The sequence below is a fragment of the Trichechus manatus genome, unplaced genomic scaffold (assembly GCF_000243295.1).
Source record: "Trichechus manatus latirostris isolate Lorelei unplaced genomic scaffold, TriManLat1.0 scaffold00197, whole genome shotgun sequence".
In the NCBI taxonomy this organism is placed as follows: domain Eukaryota; kingdom Metazoa; phylum Chordata; class Mammalia; order Sirenia; family Trichechidae; genus Trichechus; species Trichechus manatus.
In genome coordinates, this window is record NW_004444133.1 from 4,606,649 (window position 1) to 4,625,709 (window position 19,061).

At 38.8% G+C, this 19,061-nt stretch overlaps 1 protein-coding gene across 1 annotated transcript in view; it reads right to left on the minus strand.

Annotated features, from left to right (window-relative positions):
• PRKAA1 (protein kinase AMP-activated catalytic subunit alpha 1) overlaps positions 1–19,055 on the minus strand; it is a 40,167-nt gene extending 21,112 nt beyond the window's left edge. The window contains exon 1 of the mRNA XM_012558928.2: positions 18,901–19,055. Coding sequence (XP_012414382.1) covers positions 18,901–19,000 — 100 coding nt within the window. The 5' untranslated portion in view covers positions 19,001–19,055. The remainder of the gene's footprint in view (positions 1–18,900) is intronic.
• Between the last annotated feature and the right edge of the window lie 6 nt (positions 19,056–19,061).

Below are 19,061 nucleotides of genomic sequence, written 5' to 3' on the forward strand. Positions count from 1 at the left end.
TCATCTACCATAATAGGAAGTCAACAGAGCATGTATCAACAGGAATCAAGAAATAACCTGTATGCACAGATCAGTTAGAAATGGAGGGTGGGCGGCGGGTGGGGGGGAGGTATAGGTAAAAACACAAAGAAACAGCTAGGAGTTGAAAGTGGGGGTAAGGAATTTTGTTTTATAAATATACTTTTTATTACTATTACTTTTTTTAAATGTACATGCATTACTTTAAAACAAAAGTTTTTTTTGTTTTTTTTTAATTTTTAAACCAATCACTTAGGGTTTTTGTTTTTCAAGGAAAACAAATGTTCTTTTCTAAATTAGACCAGTATCACAAAGCTTTCCCTTCCAATCTTGATAATTACCAGCAGAATACCAAGGGTAATGATAACAAGACATCCCTTTTTAGTACTCATTTTTTTCTGTTTCCTCGAAAACTGAACACTGCTATTTTAAATTTCTTGTGTTTGAAACATTATTTTAAACAAAGAATTGTTCTTATTATTCTAATATGCATAGGCTCTTCTGCTTGATTCGGGGTCTGGGATAGAGCTGAGCCTGACCATCCTTTAATAACCCCCAAGGGTTGACAGTCACTACAGTTTTTAAGCAGGGAAGCAACAAGATAAATGTTTTGGTTTGTTTCCCCCTAAAAGAAAAAAAGTTATTTCTTGCTCTTCACTTAATATGTGCTTTTGATGATATAACAATAAAAAGATCAAAATTGGAGACTTAATTTTGTTAAGATGTCAATACAACCCAAAGCAATCTATAGATTCAACACAGTCCTATCAAAATTCCAACAGCCTCCTTTACAGAAATGGAAAAACCAATCTTCGACATCACGTGGAATGGCAAGAGGCCCCGAATAGCTAAAGCAATGTTGAAAGAACAAGCTAGGAGGACTCAAACGTCCTGATTTTAAAACATACTATATAGCTACATTAATCAAAACAGCTTGGCACTGGTAAAACAGCAGACTCACAGACCAATGGAACAGAATTGAGAGCCCAGAAATTAACCCATACATCTATGGTCAACTGATTTTTGACAAGGATGCTAAGTCCATTCGAGGCAGAAAGAAGAATCTCTTCAACAAACGGCGATGGGAAAACTGGATTTCCACGTGCAGAAAAATGAAAAAGCGTCCATACCATACACAAAAACAAATTCAAAATGTATTAAGGACCTAAATGTGCAAACTAAAACCAAAAAATTCTTAGAAGAAAAAGCAGAGGCAATGCTGTCAGGCCTAGCTTTTAACAATGGATTATCTAATATAATAACAAAAGCACAAACAGCAAAAGACAAAACAAATAAATGGGACCTCATAAAAATTTAAAACTTTTGTTCATCAAAAGACTTTACCAAAAAAGTAAAAAGACAAGCTACCGACCAGGAGACTATCTTCAGAAACCATACATCCAATAAGAATCTAATAACCAAAACATATCTAAAACTTCAACAGCTTAACAACAAAAAGACAACCCAGTCATAAAATGCACAAAACTTGATTAGACATTTCACCAAAGAGGACATTCAAATGGTCACCAAAACTATGAAAAAATGCTCCACCTCATTAGCCATCAAAGAGATGCAAATCAAAACTACAATGAGATACCATTTCACTCCCACTAGGATGGCTAAGATAAATAATAACAAATGTTGGCAAGGATGTGGGGAAAATGGAACCCTTATCCATTGCTGGTGGGAATGCAAAATAGTACAGTCACTGTGGAAACTGTGTGGCAGTTCCTCAAAAAACTAAAAGTAGAACTACCATTATGACCCAGCAATTCCACTCCTAAGCATATACCCAAAAGACTTGAAAGCAGAGACTCAAAAAGAGACTTGTATACCAGTGTTCACTGCGCTATTCACAACAGCCAAAAGTGGAACCAACCCAAATGTCCATCAACAGATGAATGGATAAACAAAATGTGGTATGTACAATGGAATACTATTCAGTTAGTAGGAGAAATGAAGTCTTGATACATGCTACAATATGGATGGAGCTGGAAGACATTATAGTGAGTCAAATAAGTCACTCACAAAAGGACAAATATTGTATGACCTCACTCTTTTACGCAAATAATGCACGCCGTCTACATTTGTTGGCCAACAACGCCCTCCCCAGTGAGATATTTTTGTACATGCATTAATTTTTTTTACAGCAATATGTAAAAAAAATTGGTATAGGGATGCTTATGAAAACACCTTCCAGGGGTGGGGGGGCAAGGTTGGCAAACAAATGGAGAAAGTACGTGTTATTGCATAAAAATATGGTAAAGAGACAAGAAAAAAGCAAATGTGTAGAGATCAAAATTTATTAGTGGTTACCAGGGGCAGGAGGGAGGCGGAAAGGGGGGTTAACGGTGATGGAAAAATCGCACTGATTAAGGGTAGGGTTGCACAGCTGATTATTGTAATGGCTGTCAATAAGTTCTACACCCTAAAAAGCTGAACTGGCAAAAGCTGTGTGGTATACAACCAAATACCTCATGGGATTTGATTCATTGGTTTGGAGGTTTAGGGTCATGGTTTCATGAGACATCCCACTGAATTGGCCTAGTAATGTGTTTAGTACTTCTGTTCTGCCTCCTAATATGCTGCATAGTACCTGGGGTCTTAAAAGCTTGCAGGTGGCCATCCAAGGCACAACAATTGGTCTCTATTTGCCTGGAACAACAGAAGAAATAGGAGGATACCGACTGTGGGGCAACTGCCTTCTTTGCCATGAGATTAGAAGAACTGAATGGTGCCTGGCTACCATTACTGAACATTTTGAGCAAAGATTTTATAAAAGAATCCTGATCAAAAGGTAAAATGCAGAACAGAATTTAAAATTCTCATGGACTCCAGACTTTCTGAAGCCATGGGGTCTGGATTAAACTCCTGAAACTACTGCCCTGAGATAATCTTTAAACCTTAAGCCAAAAGTATCCCCTGAAGTCTTCTTAAAACCAAACAATAGTTTAGCTTAACTAGTAAAAACTACCTGCCTTGAGCATTATGCTCTTTTAAGAACTATGTATATGGGATAAAGTGCTAACAACCATTTGAAAGATTACATAGGCGCCTTAGAGGGCAGTGAGTTTATGTTAATGGGTGAGGAACAAGTCAGAAAAGGAGGGTAAGAACGGTTGCACAACTCAAAGAATATAATCAGTGTTACTGAATTGTTCATGTAGAAACAGTTTAATTGGTATATGTTTTGCTGTGTATATTCTCAACAATAACAATAAATTTTAAAAAATATATTAGTAAACAGTTTGTAAATAAAATGAGTATGCAAATACTAAAAAAAATTCTAATTTCAAAGTTCATAAAGTTTTATTGGAACATATCCATTAGAAACACACACACTCACACAGAATTTCAGAACCAGAGAGAACCTTACAAATGGTTGGGTCCAATGGTTTTCAACAACTCAACACTTTTTCCCTACCAGGCTGACCAAGGCAATGAGTGATGAGCTATTCTGCCCTACCACACCCACTGCAATTAAGAGGGGCAGAAGATGGTTGTTTCTCATTATTTTTGGTGCTTCTGAATTTTTTTTAAGCATTTGCTACTCTGCTTAAATATTTTTAATTAATAATACTAAATCCAAGGTAAGGTTATACAGGTATTTCACAATGGGAGAAAAAAGTCTTTGTTAAATAAAACTAAAAGAAAAGTGCTTACGTCAGAGTCTTAACTCCCAATCCTTTTCAGAGAATATAATTTACCTACCTAAATTCACCTTCCATTTTGACCAGTTCTTTTCATAACTTTCACAATACCTCTGTATCATAAATCTTTCCACGAAATATGCAACTGCAACACAGCCTACTCTAACCTAAAGGATTCTTACAGAATCATAAGATTAAAATACCATTTTAAAACTACAACATAAAAGGAATCTCTAAATCTTCTTAAAACCACCATTCATCTAGCTCAACAAATCTCAAAACCATCCATGGCTACGAAATTATAAAAGCTTCCTTAAAAATGGCAGAATAACAGAATGTAGTGATACAATTTCATCAAGACCCCATTAAAATATGCATGAAATCCGTGGGAAAAGAAAAATATATAGGCATAGCTGAAATGAATTATAAAAATAAAGCAAATTCTAATTCTGATAAGGCTTTCTTCCATCTCCAGTACCAACCAGATGTAAGAGCAGCCAACTTGACTGTTAAACCAGAATTCTGGAAGTATCTTCTTTCACAGAGCTAGTTTACTGATACCTCAGAAAGTAATAAACTTATATGGCCCAACTACCATACTCCTCCCATTAGCTGTACAGCTCAGATGGGACTGGGAAACAGCCACAATACTGGCAGACTTAGACTTGGAAAGAATACTTAAACAGAATCCATTTGGGCCAGAACTCCAATTCGTCACACATCAACCAGGTTCCTCTCACATCACACCCTGGCTCCACTTAATTTCAACCCCATTTAACTTCAAGAAACAACCAGGGCTCAACAACAACAAAAAACAAAACAAACCTGTTGCCCTCGAGTCAATTCCTATTCACAGCAACCCTACAGGACATAGTAGAACTGCCCCATTAGGATTCCAAGGAGTGGCTGGTGGATTCGAACTGCTAACCTTCTTCTGGTTAGGAGCCAAGCTCTTAACCACAGCACCACCAGGGCTCCTCAACAACAACATAAAATAAATTATAAAAATAAGAGAAATGATTGGGGCTTGTCCAAAAATCTGCACATGTATTATCACCAAGTAAGGAACTAGAATAGCAGATTTAAAACATTCTCTTAAATTCATTCATTTGGGAATATGTACTGAGCATCTACTGAATGCCTGGATAAAGCTGCTGGGGAAAACAGTACCAACCAAAAGTGACCTGGACCCTGCTTTCTGGCCTCTGACATTTACCGAAATAACTCTAAGGTATATTTAAAAAAAAAAAAAAAAAAAGTTTTACAAAAAAAAAAAAAAAAAAAAAAAAAAAAAAAAAAGGAGGGGGAAGGAAAGACATTAAACTTTCCAAGAAATGCATGAATATTTTAGGAAAACTTATCAACTGTTTTCAGGGTGATAAGAATACAAGTTATGAAGTAAAAGCAGCAGAGTAAGACAAAATTTACAAAACAACAATGAAAATCATTTAGAAACCAGTAAGGTGAAGCGATAATGTGACAGAAAAAATCTTATGGAACACATATCAAAAATGGGGAAGAAATCAGAAATAATAGGAAGGAAGGTGTCTTAGCCATCTAGTGCCGCTACAACAGTATTTAAATACCACAAGTGGATGGCTTTAACAAAGAGAAATTTATTTCTTCACCATAAAGTAGGCTAAAAGTCCAAATTCAGGGCATCAGCTCCAGGGGAAGACTTTCTCCCTCTGTCAGCCTTCTCATCAATGTTCCCCCGGACTAGGAGCTTCTCTGCACAGGGACCCCCGTCTAAAGGAGCACTCTGCTCCCCGCACTGCTTTCTTGATGGTAGGAGGTCCCCCTGTCTCACCGCTCACTTCTGTCTTTTATATCTCAAGAGACTGCCTCAGGACACAATCCAGTCTTGTAGATTGTGTCCTGCCTCACTAACACAACTGCCGCCCATCCTCCCTCATTACCATCACAGAGGCAGGATTTACAACATACAGGAAAATCACACAGTAGTGGGAATCATGGCCCAGCCAAACTGATAGACACATTTTTGGGGGGACATAATTCAATCCATGACAGAAGGTGAGAGTCAAGGAATAGGGAATTGAATATAATCCAACTCTTAAAAAGAAGGCAGAATAAGAAGAACCAAATCAATAACCAGACAAGCAAGGTATATCTCAAAATTTTTTTTTACTATTTAAACATGTCATCAAATTAAAAATTAATCAGAAGAAAATACAGAGGTCTAACTTCTTCACTTTTGAGACAGTAGAAGAAATCACGAAAGCATAATTGTATAAAATTTCAAACAAAAATTGAAGACAGTGGTGGGAAGAGGAAAGGTACCATGACAACAGCTGTAAAGAGATCACTCAAATTCTCTCTCTCTCACACACACACACACCCATTAAGAGCTAAGTAAGTACATGATTAGTTTTTTAATGGACAGATAGTATACTATTCTTTTTTTCATGGCTGAGTAAATTGACAGAACATTTTGGGAAAACAAAAGGGCAGCCAATGCCCTAGAACAGCATTAAGGGTAATATTCTAAATTTTTTTAAACCTGTAGTTCTTCTCCTCAGAATTTAACTTAGAATTAAGTATATAAAAAAAACACATAAATGTTTATTACAGTGTACTGTATAAGAACAAAAGACTGCAAATAAGCTAAAGCAAGCAATTTCAAAGAACAGCTTAATAACGAACGAGTATATGACAGGAGCCCTGGTGGTGCAGTGGCTAAGATCTATGGCTGCTAACCAAAAGGTCAGCAGTTCAAATCCACCAGCTGCTCCTTGGAAACCCTATGGGGCAGTTTTACTGTGTCCTGTACCTCGCTATGAGTCAGAACCGACCCGACAGCAACAGTTTTTAGTACAGGACAATGTCCTTATAAAGATGAAAAGAAAAAAAAAATTATATATGCATTCAGCATTTTCCAATTACATGAAAAATATGTTTACATGAAAATGATAATGTGCCAAAATAAAAAGTTATTTCGTGAAAAGATTGGATCTTTTTCAAATTTTATTGTTTTATATTCTTCTCAATTTAAAAAAAAAAAAATCCAGAGGGAGGGAAAAAAATCGTAAGTGGTAGCAGATTAGCCTTTTTCAGAAATAGGGTTGAACACTCCATTCCACTTAATGAGAAGGCAATATGTGTACAAAGCATAGACCTCAATTTTGTTCCTGTTAGAAGCTACTTACAAGATATCTAACTTGGGCAAGTTAAATAACTTCAACCTTCTATGTATTCATTTGTAAAAATAGGAATGCCACATACTCCATCGGGGTGACTATAAGGAAGAATGAAATAATGTTTGTAAAGCCGTTTCAGTAGTGCCCGGCATATATTAAGTGCTCAATAAACGGTACCAGTTGCTGCCAAGTCAGCTCCGACTTATGGTGAACCCGTGTGTGTCAGAGTAGAACTGTGCTCCAGAGGAATTTCTTTTATTTTTTAATTTTATTTATTTTGTTGTTGAGAATATACACAGCAAAACATAACACCAATACAACAGTTTCTACATGTACCATTTAGTGACACTGATTACATTCTTGCAGTTTGCAACCATGCTCACCCTCCTTTTATGAGTTGTTCCTCCCCCATTAACATAAACTCACTGTCCCCTAATGTTCCCATCTAATCTTTTAAGTTGTTGTTGTCACTTTGATCCCAGATAAATAGTTCTTGAAAGAGCATAATGCTCAAGGCAGACATTTTTTTACTAGTTAAGCTAAACTATTGTTTGGTTTTAAGAAGACTTCAGGCGGTTATTTTAGGTTTAAAGTTTAAGCTCCAGACTGCCAGGCCTTTCTTCCAGGTGCCTATAGGTGAACTTGAACTTCCAGCCTTTTGGTTAGCAGCCAAATGCGTTAACCATTTGTACCACCAAAGGACCGCAAATAAATGGTAGCTACTACTATTTAGAAACCCTGGTGGCGCAGTGGTTAAGAGCTCAGCTGCTAACCAAAAGGTCGGCCCATTCAGATCCATCAGTTGATCCTTGGAAACTCTATGGGGCAGTTCTACTCTGTCCTATAGGGTCGCTATGAGTCGGAATTGACTTGACAGCAACAGGTACAGGTACTACTATTTAGAGAAGTACCTGGGTGGTGCAAATGGTTCAGTGCTTAGCTCCTAACTGAAAGCATGGTGGTTCGAATCCACCCAGAGGCACCTCAGAAGAAAGGCCTCGCAATCTACTTCCAAAAGATCACAGCCATTGAAAATATGGAGCACAGTTCCACTCTGATACACATGGGGTTGCCATGAGTCGCAATCGACTCAACGGCGACTCGTTTCAGTTCTGTATTATTAAGGGTCACTTATTTTCCATTGTTCCCCCATTGCTATCTCTGTCTAATCAGCTCTGAATTATCTGGTTTAATGCCTTCAATAACCAGTTTTATCTCAGCCCTCTGATTTGCCCTCCTTATCCAGTTAGATTCATAACATGTTTTTATTCAGGCACATAGTAAATGCTAAATAAATAAGCTGTAATTTTTATGCATCTAGCTCCCATCCCCATAAACTTTAATCCCATCAATCTTCATTCCCCACTGTCTTAATCCTATAATTTCTAGCTTCCAAAGTTGAACCCATTTCCTGGTTTCTGTTAATTTTCCACAGACTACTGCCAGACATATATCCACATAATATCAGTTGTTGACAGTAATTTCACCTACTACCTAAAAACTACAGGAGCACTTGTTTAATCATGGAAAAGCACAGAGGAAAAAAAAAGGTTCATATGACTTGAGATCAAATTAAATAAGGATTTTTTAAGTGAATACTAATTTTTATAATTAACCTAGTGAGTTATAACAGAAAATATAATTAAGGTATACAACTATTAAAAATTAATATTCATGTATATTCACTTTGTACTCAAACTTACTAACTCATGCCCACCCTGGAAGACTGGCATTATAAGCAACATTTTCAGGAAGCTGAGGTCTAGAAATATGTCATAACTTATCCAAAGTTACACAGCTAATAAGTAGCAAAGCCAAAACAAGAACCCAGCTCTGACTCCAAAACTTGTGCTTTTGCAAATTAAGTGCAATTTAATGTTTTTTTAAAAACGATAATCCTCAAAAGGGCATTATATAGTAAAATAACACAAATACAAACATCATTTTAATAAAACAAAAAGGGACACTGATGGCAGTGGTTAAAGCACTTAGTTGCTAACCAAAAGGTGAGCAGTTGGAACCAACCAGCCACTCCTCAGAAGGAAGATGTGACAGTCAGCTTCCGTAAAGATTTATAACCTTGTGAGACAGTACACAATGCTGGGGAAGCCAACACAACGTGTACAAGAAAAGGTCATGGAAGCTCCATAGACACATCCAAACTCCCTGAGGGACCGAATTGCTGGGCGGAGGGCTGTGGGGACCATGGTCTCGGGAAACATCTAGCTCAACTGGCATAACACAGTTTATAAAGACAGTGTTCTACATTCTACCTTGGTGAGTAGCGTCTGGGGTCTTAAAAGCCTGTGAGCAGCCATCTAAGATACTCCAGTGGTTTCACCCCTTCGGGAGCAAGGGAGAATGAAGAGAACAGGATACAAGGAAAAGATCAGTCCAAAGGACTAATGGACCACAACTACCACGGCCTCCACCAGACTGAGTCCAGTACAACTAGATGGTGCCTGCCTACCACCACTGACTGATCTGACCGGGATCACAACAGAGAGTCCCGGACAGAGCAGGAGAAAAATTTAGAACAAAATTCTAACTCACAAAAAAAGACCAGACTTACTGGTCTGACAGAGACTGGAGAAACCGAAGAGTATGGCCCCCAGACACCCTTTTAGCTCAGTAATGAAGTCACTCCCGAGGTTCATCATTCAGCCAAAGATTAGACAGCCCCATAAAACAAAATGAGACTAGTAGGGCATAACAGTCCAGGGACAAGGACTAGAAGGCAGGAGAGGACAGGAAAGCTGATAACAGGGGACAGGAAAGCTGCTAATAGGGAACCCAAGGTTGAGAAGGGACAGTGTTGACTGTCCTGGGGTTGTTAACCATTGTCATAAAACAGTATGTGTACTAACTGTTTAACGAGAAACTATTTGTTCCATAAACCTTCATCTAAAGTACAATTAAAAAAAAAAAAAAAAAGATTTACAACCTTAGAAACCCTCTGGGGCAGTTCTACTGTCCTACAGGGTCGCTGTGAGTCAGAATCGACTCAGTGACAGTGGGTTTGGAGCCCTGGTGGCACAGTGGTTAAGCACTCAGCTGCTAAGAGAAAGGTCAGTGGTTCAAAACCACCAGCCACTCCACAGGAGAAAGATGTGGCTGGCTGTTTCCATAAAGATTTACAGCCTTGGAAACCCTATGAGGCAGTTCTACTCTGTCCTATAGGGTTGCTATAAGTTGGAATTGACTCGATGGCAACAGGTTTTTTTTTTTTGGAAACAGTAGTTGAACATATCAGAGAAATTCTTACTTTATAATCTTCTATTTTTTAAAAGAACAATAGGCTGAGTTCCCCGGTATGAATAATCCCCAGTATGAATAAGAATTATTCTAAAAATTCATTCATTCATTTAAGAAAGATTTATTGAGCAGCTGTACCTACTGTGTGCCAGGCATTGCTGAGTATGAACTTTTTCCTATATCAGAACATGAATCCAATCTATTGAAAACCTGCCTCATATCAATTTCAACGTCTTAAGAAAGGATACCAAGAAGACATTTGATTAATACATTCTATCAAACCAATTTAAAAATTTTACAAAAAAGAAAGTATTATAAGGGAGAAATGAAAAGCATAAAGCTGTCTTAAAGCATATAAAATATAATGGCAAGTTTATCAGTTTATAAGTGGATTTTCTAAAATATGATATTCACCATTAACACAAGTAATCTTTATTGAAAACAGGTTTTCTAAACTATACTACACATGCCCATGATTTCTTAAATGGAACACACTGCACATGATGACTGTGAACAAAGCAAATGTTCAACTTGAAAAAGCATCCATTATCCTGCGCCCTAACACAAGACGTGCGGGAGCTATTTAGCTGGATAGGACTTCTCGCTCCTTGTCTTTAGGCTGGGTTCTCTAGAGAAGCAAAACCAGTGAAGCTATATATATATATATCTGTAGAGATATTTCTCTTAAGGAAATGTCTCACACAGTTGTGGAAGCTGGCAAGTTCCAAAGTCTGTGGGTCAGGCATTAGCTGGAGGCTTCTCCTGAGCTTCTCCTGACTCATGTGGTGACAGGGGCTGATGAACCCAGAATTGGCAGGTCAGATGGTAGGCTGCTGGTTCACAGGGCTGCGAAGCTGGCAAATCCCAAAGTTAGCAGTTCAGGCGACAGGCTGCTGGCTCAAGCCCCATGAACCAGAGATCAGATGATGACGAGCCAGAAACAGGATCCAGAGCAAGCAAGTGAGCTTTGTCAGAATGTCCATTTATAATTGGGTGCAGGCCATACCCCTGGGGAAACTCCCAACTGATTGGCTGATCATGTCAGATCACATCATGGAGGTAATTACAATATAGCACAAAATGGAGGATTTATTACATCTGATCACAAAATGGAGGATAATTACATAACACTGAGACTCATGACCTAACCAAGCTGACACATAACATTAATTATCACACTCCAACTGTATTTTTTTCCAGCTCCTGTGGAGTTCTTTTATCTACTTTTTGAAGGTGTGTCTTACCCTTCACAGCCTATCAGGAGTCACCTCTTACAGCCCCCTTCTCAATGTTCTAGTTTGAGGATTCTCATTTCTATGGGTTAGAAAATCATAAAACTAGGATTATTAGGATAGATTTTCTATAGTATGCTCTACAAAATACTAGGACTGGAGATTCTCCACAGAAAAAGATTTCATAATCCAGTAAGTCTGGGAAAGGATACACAGTCTCCCTTTTGGAGACTCACTATGTGTATTAGAGTTAAAAAACAAAAACCAAACCCACCGCTATCAAGTCGCTTCCAACTCATAGCAACCCTATAAGACAGAGTAAAACTGACCCATAGGGTTTCCAAGGACCAACTGGTGGATTTGAACTGCCGACCTTTTGGTTAGGAGCCGAGCTCTTAATCACTGCACCACCAGGGCCCCTAACACAGTAAAGGATCTGAGATGGATTGACACAGTGGCTGCAACAATGGGCTCAAGTGTAACAACTGTGAGGACGGCGCAGGACGAGGCAGTGTTTCGTTCTGTTGTACATAGGTCGCTGTGAGTCAGAATAGTCAACGGCACCTAATACCAACAACAAAGAAACCTGTTAAACTTTATTTAAGCTGGTATTTCTTATTCTTAATTGGATGTAAGTATTCTTCTCCAGAGTTTTCAAATAAGTCCAATATTGATGACTCTAAAATGTTTTCCTTCAGAGTAGGCAATATCCCCTCCAGCTTACCCATTCTTCCCGTGGTTCTTTCCCTCCCTCCTTCCTTCTAGCAATATCTTGGAGATTTCAGGCCATCGTATTGTAATGTTATGTTTTCTTGACTTTATAGGAACAGAAATATCTACCCTGAACCCAATTACCAACGTACTTCAATTTTAAATTTCAATACTTTAAAAATATAGTGTCTTATAGGTTAGGAAACACACACATTATCATCACATTTGAGCCTTACAATAAACCTACGATGCAAGTGTCAAGCTGCAGCAGGTCTTCTGACTCCAAGTCTTTTGACTTATCCACTCTACCCCAACATCACTATGCAGTGGAAGGGGAAAAAAAGCTATCAGAACCTGAACTGTTTTCTCAAAATTGGGCTGAATATTTTCCTCCATTGACTAAATTCATTAGATCAAATGAATTGCTGCTCTATGGTCAATCAATCAATTAGTACAATTGCACTTAGTCAGAAATATGCATGACTAAGGGATTTTTTTCTTCTTTTCAAAGCTCAAAACTTTACTCTTCAGGCTGTCATTATTTTACAACAGTGCTAAAACGTTCTTTTGAACTAAATGGAAGATGCATATTTCAGCCATGGAAGACCTTGCCTGACACCTACAGCAAAAGTTATCAGCATTCACAATGTCTCCCTCACAAGAACAGCAGATTAGTTAACTAAATATTAGCTAACAATCCTGTTATTGCTCTTTAAAGGGAACTCTTAAGTGTAGAACATTTTAAGAAATCCTACTCTTCTAATCAGGTATATAGCCCTTAAGTGAAACAAAATCCTAATTTAAAAGAGGGATTTTAAATAGAAAAGAAGGATTTTAAACAGATACCATAGAGACAAATATCTACTGAAGATACTCTAATCACCTAGCCATTTCATTCCCACTCTAACACTAAAAGAATAAAAATTTCACTGCTAAAAGTATTAGAGAAATAACTCAACTCTGGAGAGGAATGTGCTTTTAAAAAAAACAGGTAGAAATTTGAAAAGACTACCTTTTTTTAACAAAACATTTCAGGCATAGCAAAAAGAAAACCGGTATTACAAATACCTGCGTACCACCACTAGTGTAAGCAATAAAACATTACAGATAGAACAGAAGCCCCATATGATTCCTGCCAGATCCCCTTCTCCTTTTCTCCCTAGAGGTATCCACTATCCTGAATTTGGTTTTTGTCTTTCCCACACATTTATATATATTTTACTGCATATGTATGAATCCATAAACAGTATTGTAACATTCTTTCACATTTTTTTGCAGTTTTAATTGCATATATTCTTTTGAATATGTAATACCTGCACTACACACACATTTCAAAAGTGGAAGAGGATATTCAATGAAATGTGTGAAATGTCTCCCAGTTGCCTATCTCCACTCTCCTGAGGAACTAATGTAACCAATTTTTTGTGAATCTTTAAAGAGACACTCTATACATACACAAGCAGTTACACTTGGACACATATTTACTCCTGCCTTTTATATACAAATGGTAGGCACACTATACATACTGCTCTACTACCCCCATTCTTTTTCCTCTTAAAAATACATCTTGGGAATACAGCTTGACCAAAGTAAATGATGCCACTAAGAAGTGCACAAGAGAAAAGGATGTTTGTGCGAAAGAACATGATATATGTAATTCGACGACACCACCAACAATAACCAAAAAGTGAGTGTATGGTCACATATGTAGGCATGTAGGCATATGTGTATGTGTAGGTACCAAAACAAACCTGTTGTCATCAAATTGATTCTGACTGATAACAACCCTCTAGGATAGAGGAGAACTGCCCCGTAGGGTTTCCAAGGAGCAGCTGGTGGATTCTAACTGCTTACCTTGCTGGTTAGCAGTTGTAGCTCTTAACCACAGCTCCACAGTACAGGAGAGTACGTACGTGTGCAGAGATAGATGTAGCTATATGTATATGTATGTACAGATATGTGTGTGCAATCATATATATTCACAGAGGACACAGTTACATTTTACTTCTCAGACATAACCAAATACCTTGCGAGAATGGTTTTCTGGGTTTGAAGGCTTAGACCTTAGTCTCATGAGACAACTCAGTCAAATGGCACCACAAAGTTCAGGTTCTGCAGCCTAGTGAGGTGAGTAGCTTCTGAAGTCTTAAAAGCTCACAAGTTGCCATCTAAGATACACTACTGGCTTCTGCTCATTAGAAGCAAAAGAGAAAGAAGGAAACCAAAGTCTCAGAGAAGAAACTAGTCTACAGGGATAAGAGCTTACACAAGCCATAGCCTTATCTACCCTGAGACCAGGAGAACTACACAGTGCTGGCCACCAATACCAACTGTTCTGATCAGGGCCACAATAGATGGACCTGAATAGAATGGGAGAAAAACAAGGAATAGAATTCAAATTCTTAAAAGTCCAGACTTTACTAAATCAGTTGAGACTGGAGAACTTCCTGAGACTATTGCCCTGAGATACTTTTTAAACACTGAAACGAAACTATCCCGAGGTCACCTTCTGGTGAAATAACAGACTGGCACACAAAGGATATTACCCATGTGTACAAGGCTCCATTTAAAAGCCATCTACACCACCAACTGCTCTGATAGGGATCAAAATAAGGGGTCCCGGACACAGCAGGAGAAAAATGTAGAACAAAATTCAAATTCACATAAAAAAAGACTAGACTTACTGACAGAGACTGGAAGAACCCCCAAGACTATGGCCCCCAGACACCCTTTTAACTCAGAAGAGAAAACACTCCCAAAGTTCACCCTCCAACGAAAGACTGGACAGGTCTATAAAACAAACAGTAACACGCGAGAAACGTGCTTCTTAGTTCAGTCACGCATACAAGACCAAAAGGGCAACACCTGCTCAAATGTAATGACGAGAAGGCAGGAAGGGACAGGAATCATGGACAGATGGAAGCAGGGAATTGAAGTGTGGAAGGGGAAAGTGTTGATGCCATCGTGGGGATTGCAACCAATGTCAAAAAACAATTTGTGTATAAACTGTTGAATGAGAAACTACTTTGCTCTGTAAAGTGTCACCTAAGGCACAATTTTAAAAAAAAAACTATATGAAACTAAAAGGCCAACAATTACTCTAAAACAAAGATGAGAAGACAAAGGGGGCAGGGAAACTACTGGAACCAGAACACAATTAATGAGAATGTTGACACATTATGAAAAACGTAACTAATGTCACTGAACAACTTGTGTAGAAATTGTCAAATGGGAATCTAATTTGCTGTGTAAACTTTCACCAAAAACACAGTACTATTTTTTTAAAAAATATATCTTGGAAAGTGTTCCCTAAATTACAGAAAGTTCCTCGATTTTGTGTTGATTCTTTTTTCAATGTTTACAAGATATTCCACAGTATGGATTAACCTTAATTTAACTATTGTCCTACTAAAAAGGTTATGTGTAATCTGTTGTGTTTACAAACTGTATGGTAGTGAATAACCCATTATTTCCCACACATGAATACATCTATAGGATAAATTCCTAGAAGTTCAATTGTGGTTAATTTTAATAAATACTGTCACATTCTACAATGATGGTACCAATTTATACTTCCACCAGCAATGTATGAACATTTCTGCATGTTTTAAAAATTTATATAAATGGTATCATACTCTATATATTCTTTTACAATTTGCTTTTGAGGCCTAACGTATTATCATCCATGCTATCAGCATGTATGTAGCTCTAGTTCATATACAGATTTTTTAATTAAAGGAATGTTTAAATAACATCTTCTGTGATTCACTCACAAAGAGAACACTTAGCTATTTACAAATCCTGAAACTGCAGTTTATGTAGAAGTACCAGCTTAACAAACAGCTTATATGTATAAACAACTCATTTGTCGAAGACACACCCATCCCACTAAAAAGACTGTCTCCTCTGGGAAAACTAACAACAAAAACTGCCATTTTAATTTACTACAATAGTAACATGACTCTCTTCATCCATGCTTTTTAAATTGTTCTGGGGGAAGGGCTGGGGGAGAGTAGAGACTAACATGTTGACAACCTGAAGGAAAACAAGTAACTAATACTTGGAAATAATAAAGATAATTCAAGCATAATCCCAAAGTAACCCTAGTCTTCTGTTTAAACTTTCCCCTCAAAATGCTACCATTAAATTACCAAAAATTTTCTTAGCTTATAATAGAAAACAAAATTAAAAAACAAAATCAAACCCATTGTCTTGGAGTCGATTCTGACTCATAGCAACCCGATAGCACAGAGAAGAACTGCCCCACAGGGTTTCCAAAGCTGCAAATCTTTTTCGGAAGCCGAATGCCACATCTTTCTCCCACTGAGCGGTTAGTGGGTTCCAACCACTGACCTTTTGGTTAGCAGCCGAATGCTTTAACCATTGTGCCACTAGGGCGCTTCTAAAAAAAAAAAATAATAATCACTATGAATTTATAATGCCTTCCTCCCTCAAAAAATTAAAGCATGGAATATATTAGGAATTTTTCCACCTTTCAATATCACACCTTCTACTAGATTCCTTTTCTGTGTTAAATTTGCCAATGTTTATATCCAATTTTAAAAGCTCTACTCCAATTTGTCTCCATTGAAATAAATGGCTAAACCTATTATTAATAATTCCCGTCAAATTAGAGCTGGTTACCAACGTTACCAATATAATAGCTATTTTTGACTGCTCACCCGCATCCATGTCCCTCTTTCCTTCTAACAATACCCCATTTTTGTACGGGTACCTTCCCCATCCTCTCATGAGATGCCCCCCAGATGCACATCCAAGGGTGGGCTATATTCCTCCAAGGGTAAAACTATTCCTCCTGCCACTGCCTACTTAAGACAAGCCTAAGCCAACTGACACATGGCATCCCTTGCCAACGAGACTCACAAGAGGTATGCTGGGCTTCCTTACTCTGGAGAGAGAACCACTATTCGAAGAGATGTTCTTCACCAGGCTGAGCTGGATTTTCTATTGTGGCCAAAAGCATCTTGTTTGACAACTTAAAAAAGCACTGAGAATTTTGATCAACATCATCTGATGTATTTATAAACAAATCTAACCATATCCATGAAACCTATGGTCCTATGACCAATATTGGCTTCTCTGTATTTGAGGAAGCTGTTGATTTTGACAAAAAATGGTACTTCAAGAAGGACACACGTGGAGAAGTGAAGGTTAAGGGACACCAGAGTCACTGGAGAGATTCATGTCTCAGCCACACAGATCAAATACAGAAAATGCAAAATCTCTTCTTGCCTTCCTATCTGCCATGCCGGAAATGACTTAGCAAGTAAGAAAATGAGACCTGCCCCTGCTCAGGTCTCTATTAGAGGAATGATGAGCACCCTAATCCAAATGGGGTGAGACATCAAGCTTGGCTTGTCATTCTGTGTGGGGCATTGATGGACATTTCTCACGAACACTAGTAAACTAAAAAACAGGTTGTAATTCCTAACAAGTAAAGAGATAGCAGAGCCAAAAATAAGTAACTTTGAGGGCACAGAAACATATTACTAACACAGACCACCCCCAACCCCATGACTGTTAATACCCTATTCTGGCATTTGCTTATTTCCTTACATTGTTGGCCTTGCTGATTTTCATAAGAAGTTTTAGGCAGTTGCTCTCCTGTGGGCTATACAGCAATTTTCCAGTTCTATGACTCAGAAAGGGCAAGAGAAGGAAGGGTTTTCCTCTAGGTAAAATCAGAAAATGTTTACTTAGCTCTGGGAGAGCAAGGTTCAGCTAATTCACTGTTGCAGACTTTCACAAACTTTTTTTCTTTCAAGCCAAATACCTGCTTGTATAATGCAAGTAACAGTCTATTATTTATCCAAAACTAATGAAGGAATTATTTTAGCAGTTCCACACTTCTTTGGTCTACGTTCCTAACAAAGTATTTCAAATAAAGTATTTATGCCTCATAAATTTTGCAATTACACTTTTTTTGTGAGAATTAGAGAGCAAGTTCGTTATTTCAAAATACTGTTCAAACACAAGTGCTAAGAAATAACATGCTTTTCTTTAAAAAAAAAAAAAAGTCCAAATGACATGCATTAAACTTTATTAAAATATAAATATCATCTTTTAAAAATAAATGGAAAACGACTATATAAATGAACTAATAAATACTGTCTTGGAGGCAACATCTGCCCCAGCTACCAGATTCGGCACACAGGATGCAAAACTGCTGGTAACTCAAACACTGAAGGCACAACAGAGTCGGCCATCCGGACGTAAATCATGCACTGCAAATATAGGACCAGTTTATATTCATTAACTGCTCCGAAGGAAACCAGTCATCCTTTCCGACGAGATGATGAGATAGCTTCTTTTTTTTTCCCTTAATTCTGTAGGTTACCGCAAAGCAACCTTCCTTTTCCGGAAACACATTACACACTCGGGAATCAGCAGGAGCAGGTAACTTGACAGCCTCTTAACGAGGATGGAAATATAGACAATGCCGGAGAAGCGACGGACTGGCCGTGCGCCAGGGAAGCTCAACGCGGGGCGAACAAGAGGCCACCTTTTTGGGCTCCTGGCCGAGGGACCCCCCGGGACTACCACCCAGAAGGCGCGCAGCAATCCGACTCCACAACCTGGAAAAGTTCGCACCTTCACATCCCCGCCCCTTACCCAGACTAGCCCCTCCAGCCGCAGCGCCGTCGCCATGGCGACTGGTCCCCACCCCACCCCCACTCGGCGGGGGGCGCCCCGCCGCAGTCCCGCGGCGGCCTCGGGCCCCGCTTGGCCGAAGCGTGGGCAGAGGCTGCCCAGCCCGGGAACCGAGGAGCACAGGGGCGGAGGATGAAGAGGTGCGAAAAGCCTAAGTCGCTGGGGTCCCGGGCTAGAGCATAGCCTTGCCCCGTGGGTCCTCACCCTTCACTTTGCCGAAGGTGCCGACCCCCAGCGTATCCCCCAGGATGTAGTGGCCGATCTTCACCCGCCCGTCGTGTTTCTGCTTCTCGGCTGTCGCCATCTTTCTCCCGGAAGTGAGTCTGCGCAGGGAGCCCGGGAGGGGGCGGAGGGGGCGGGCTGGG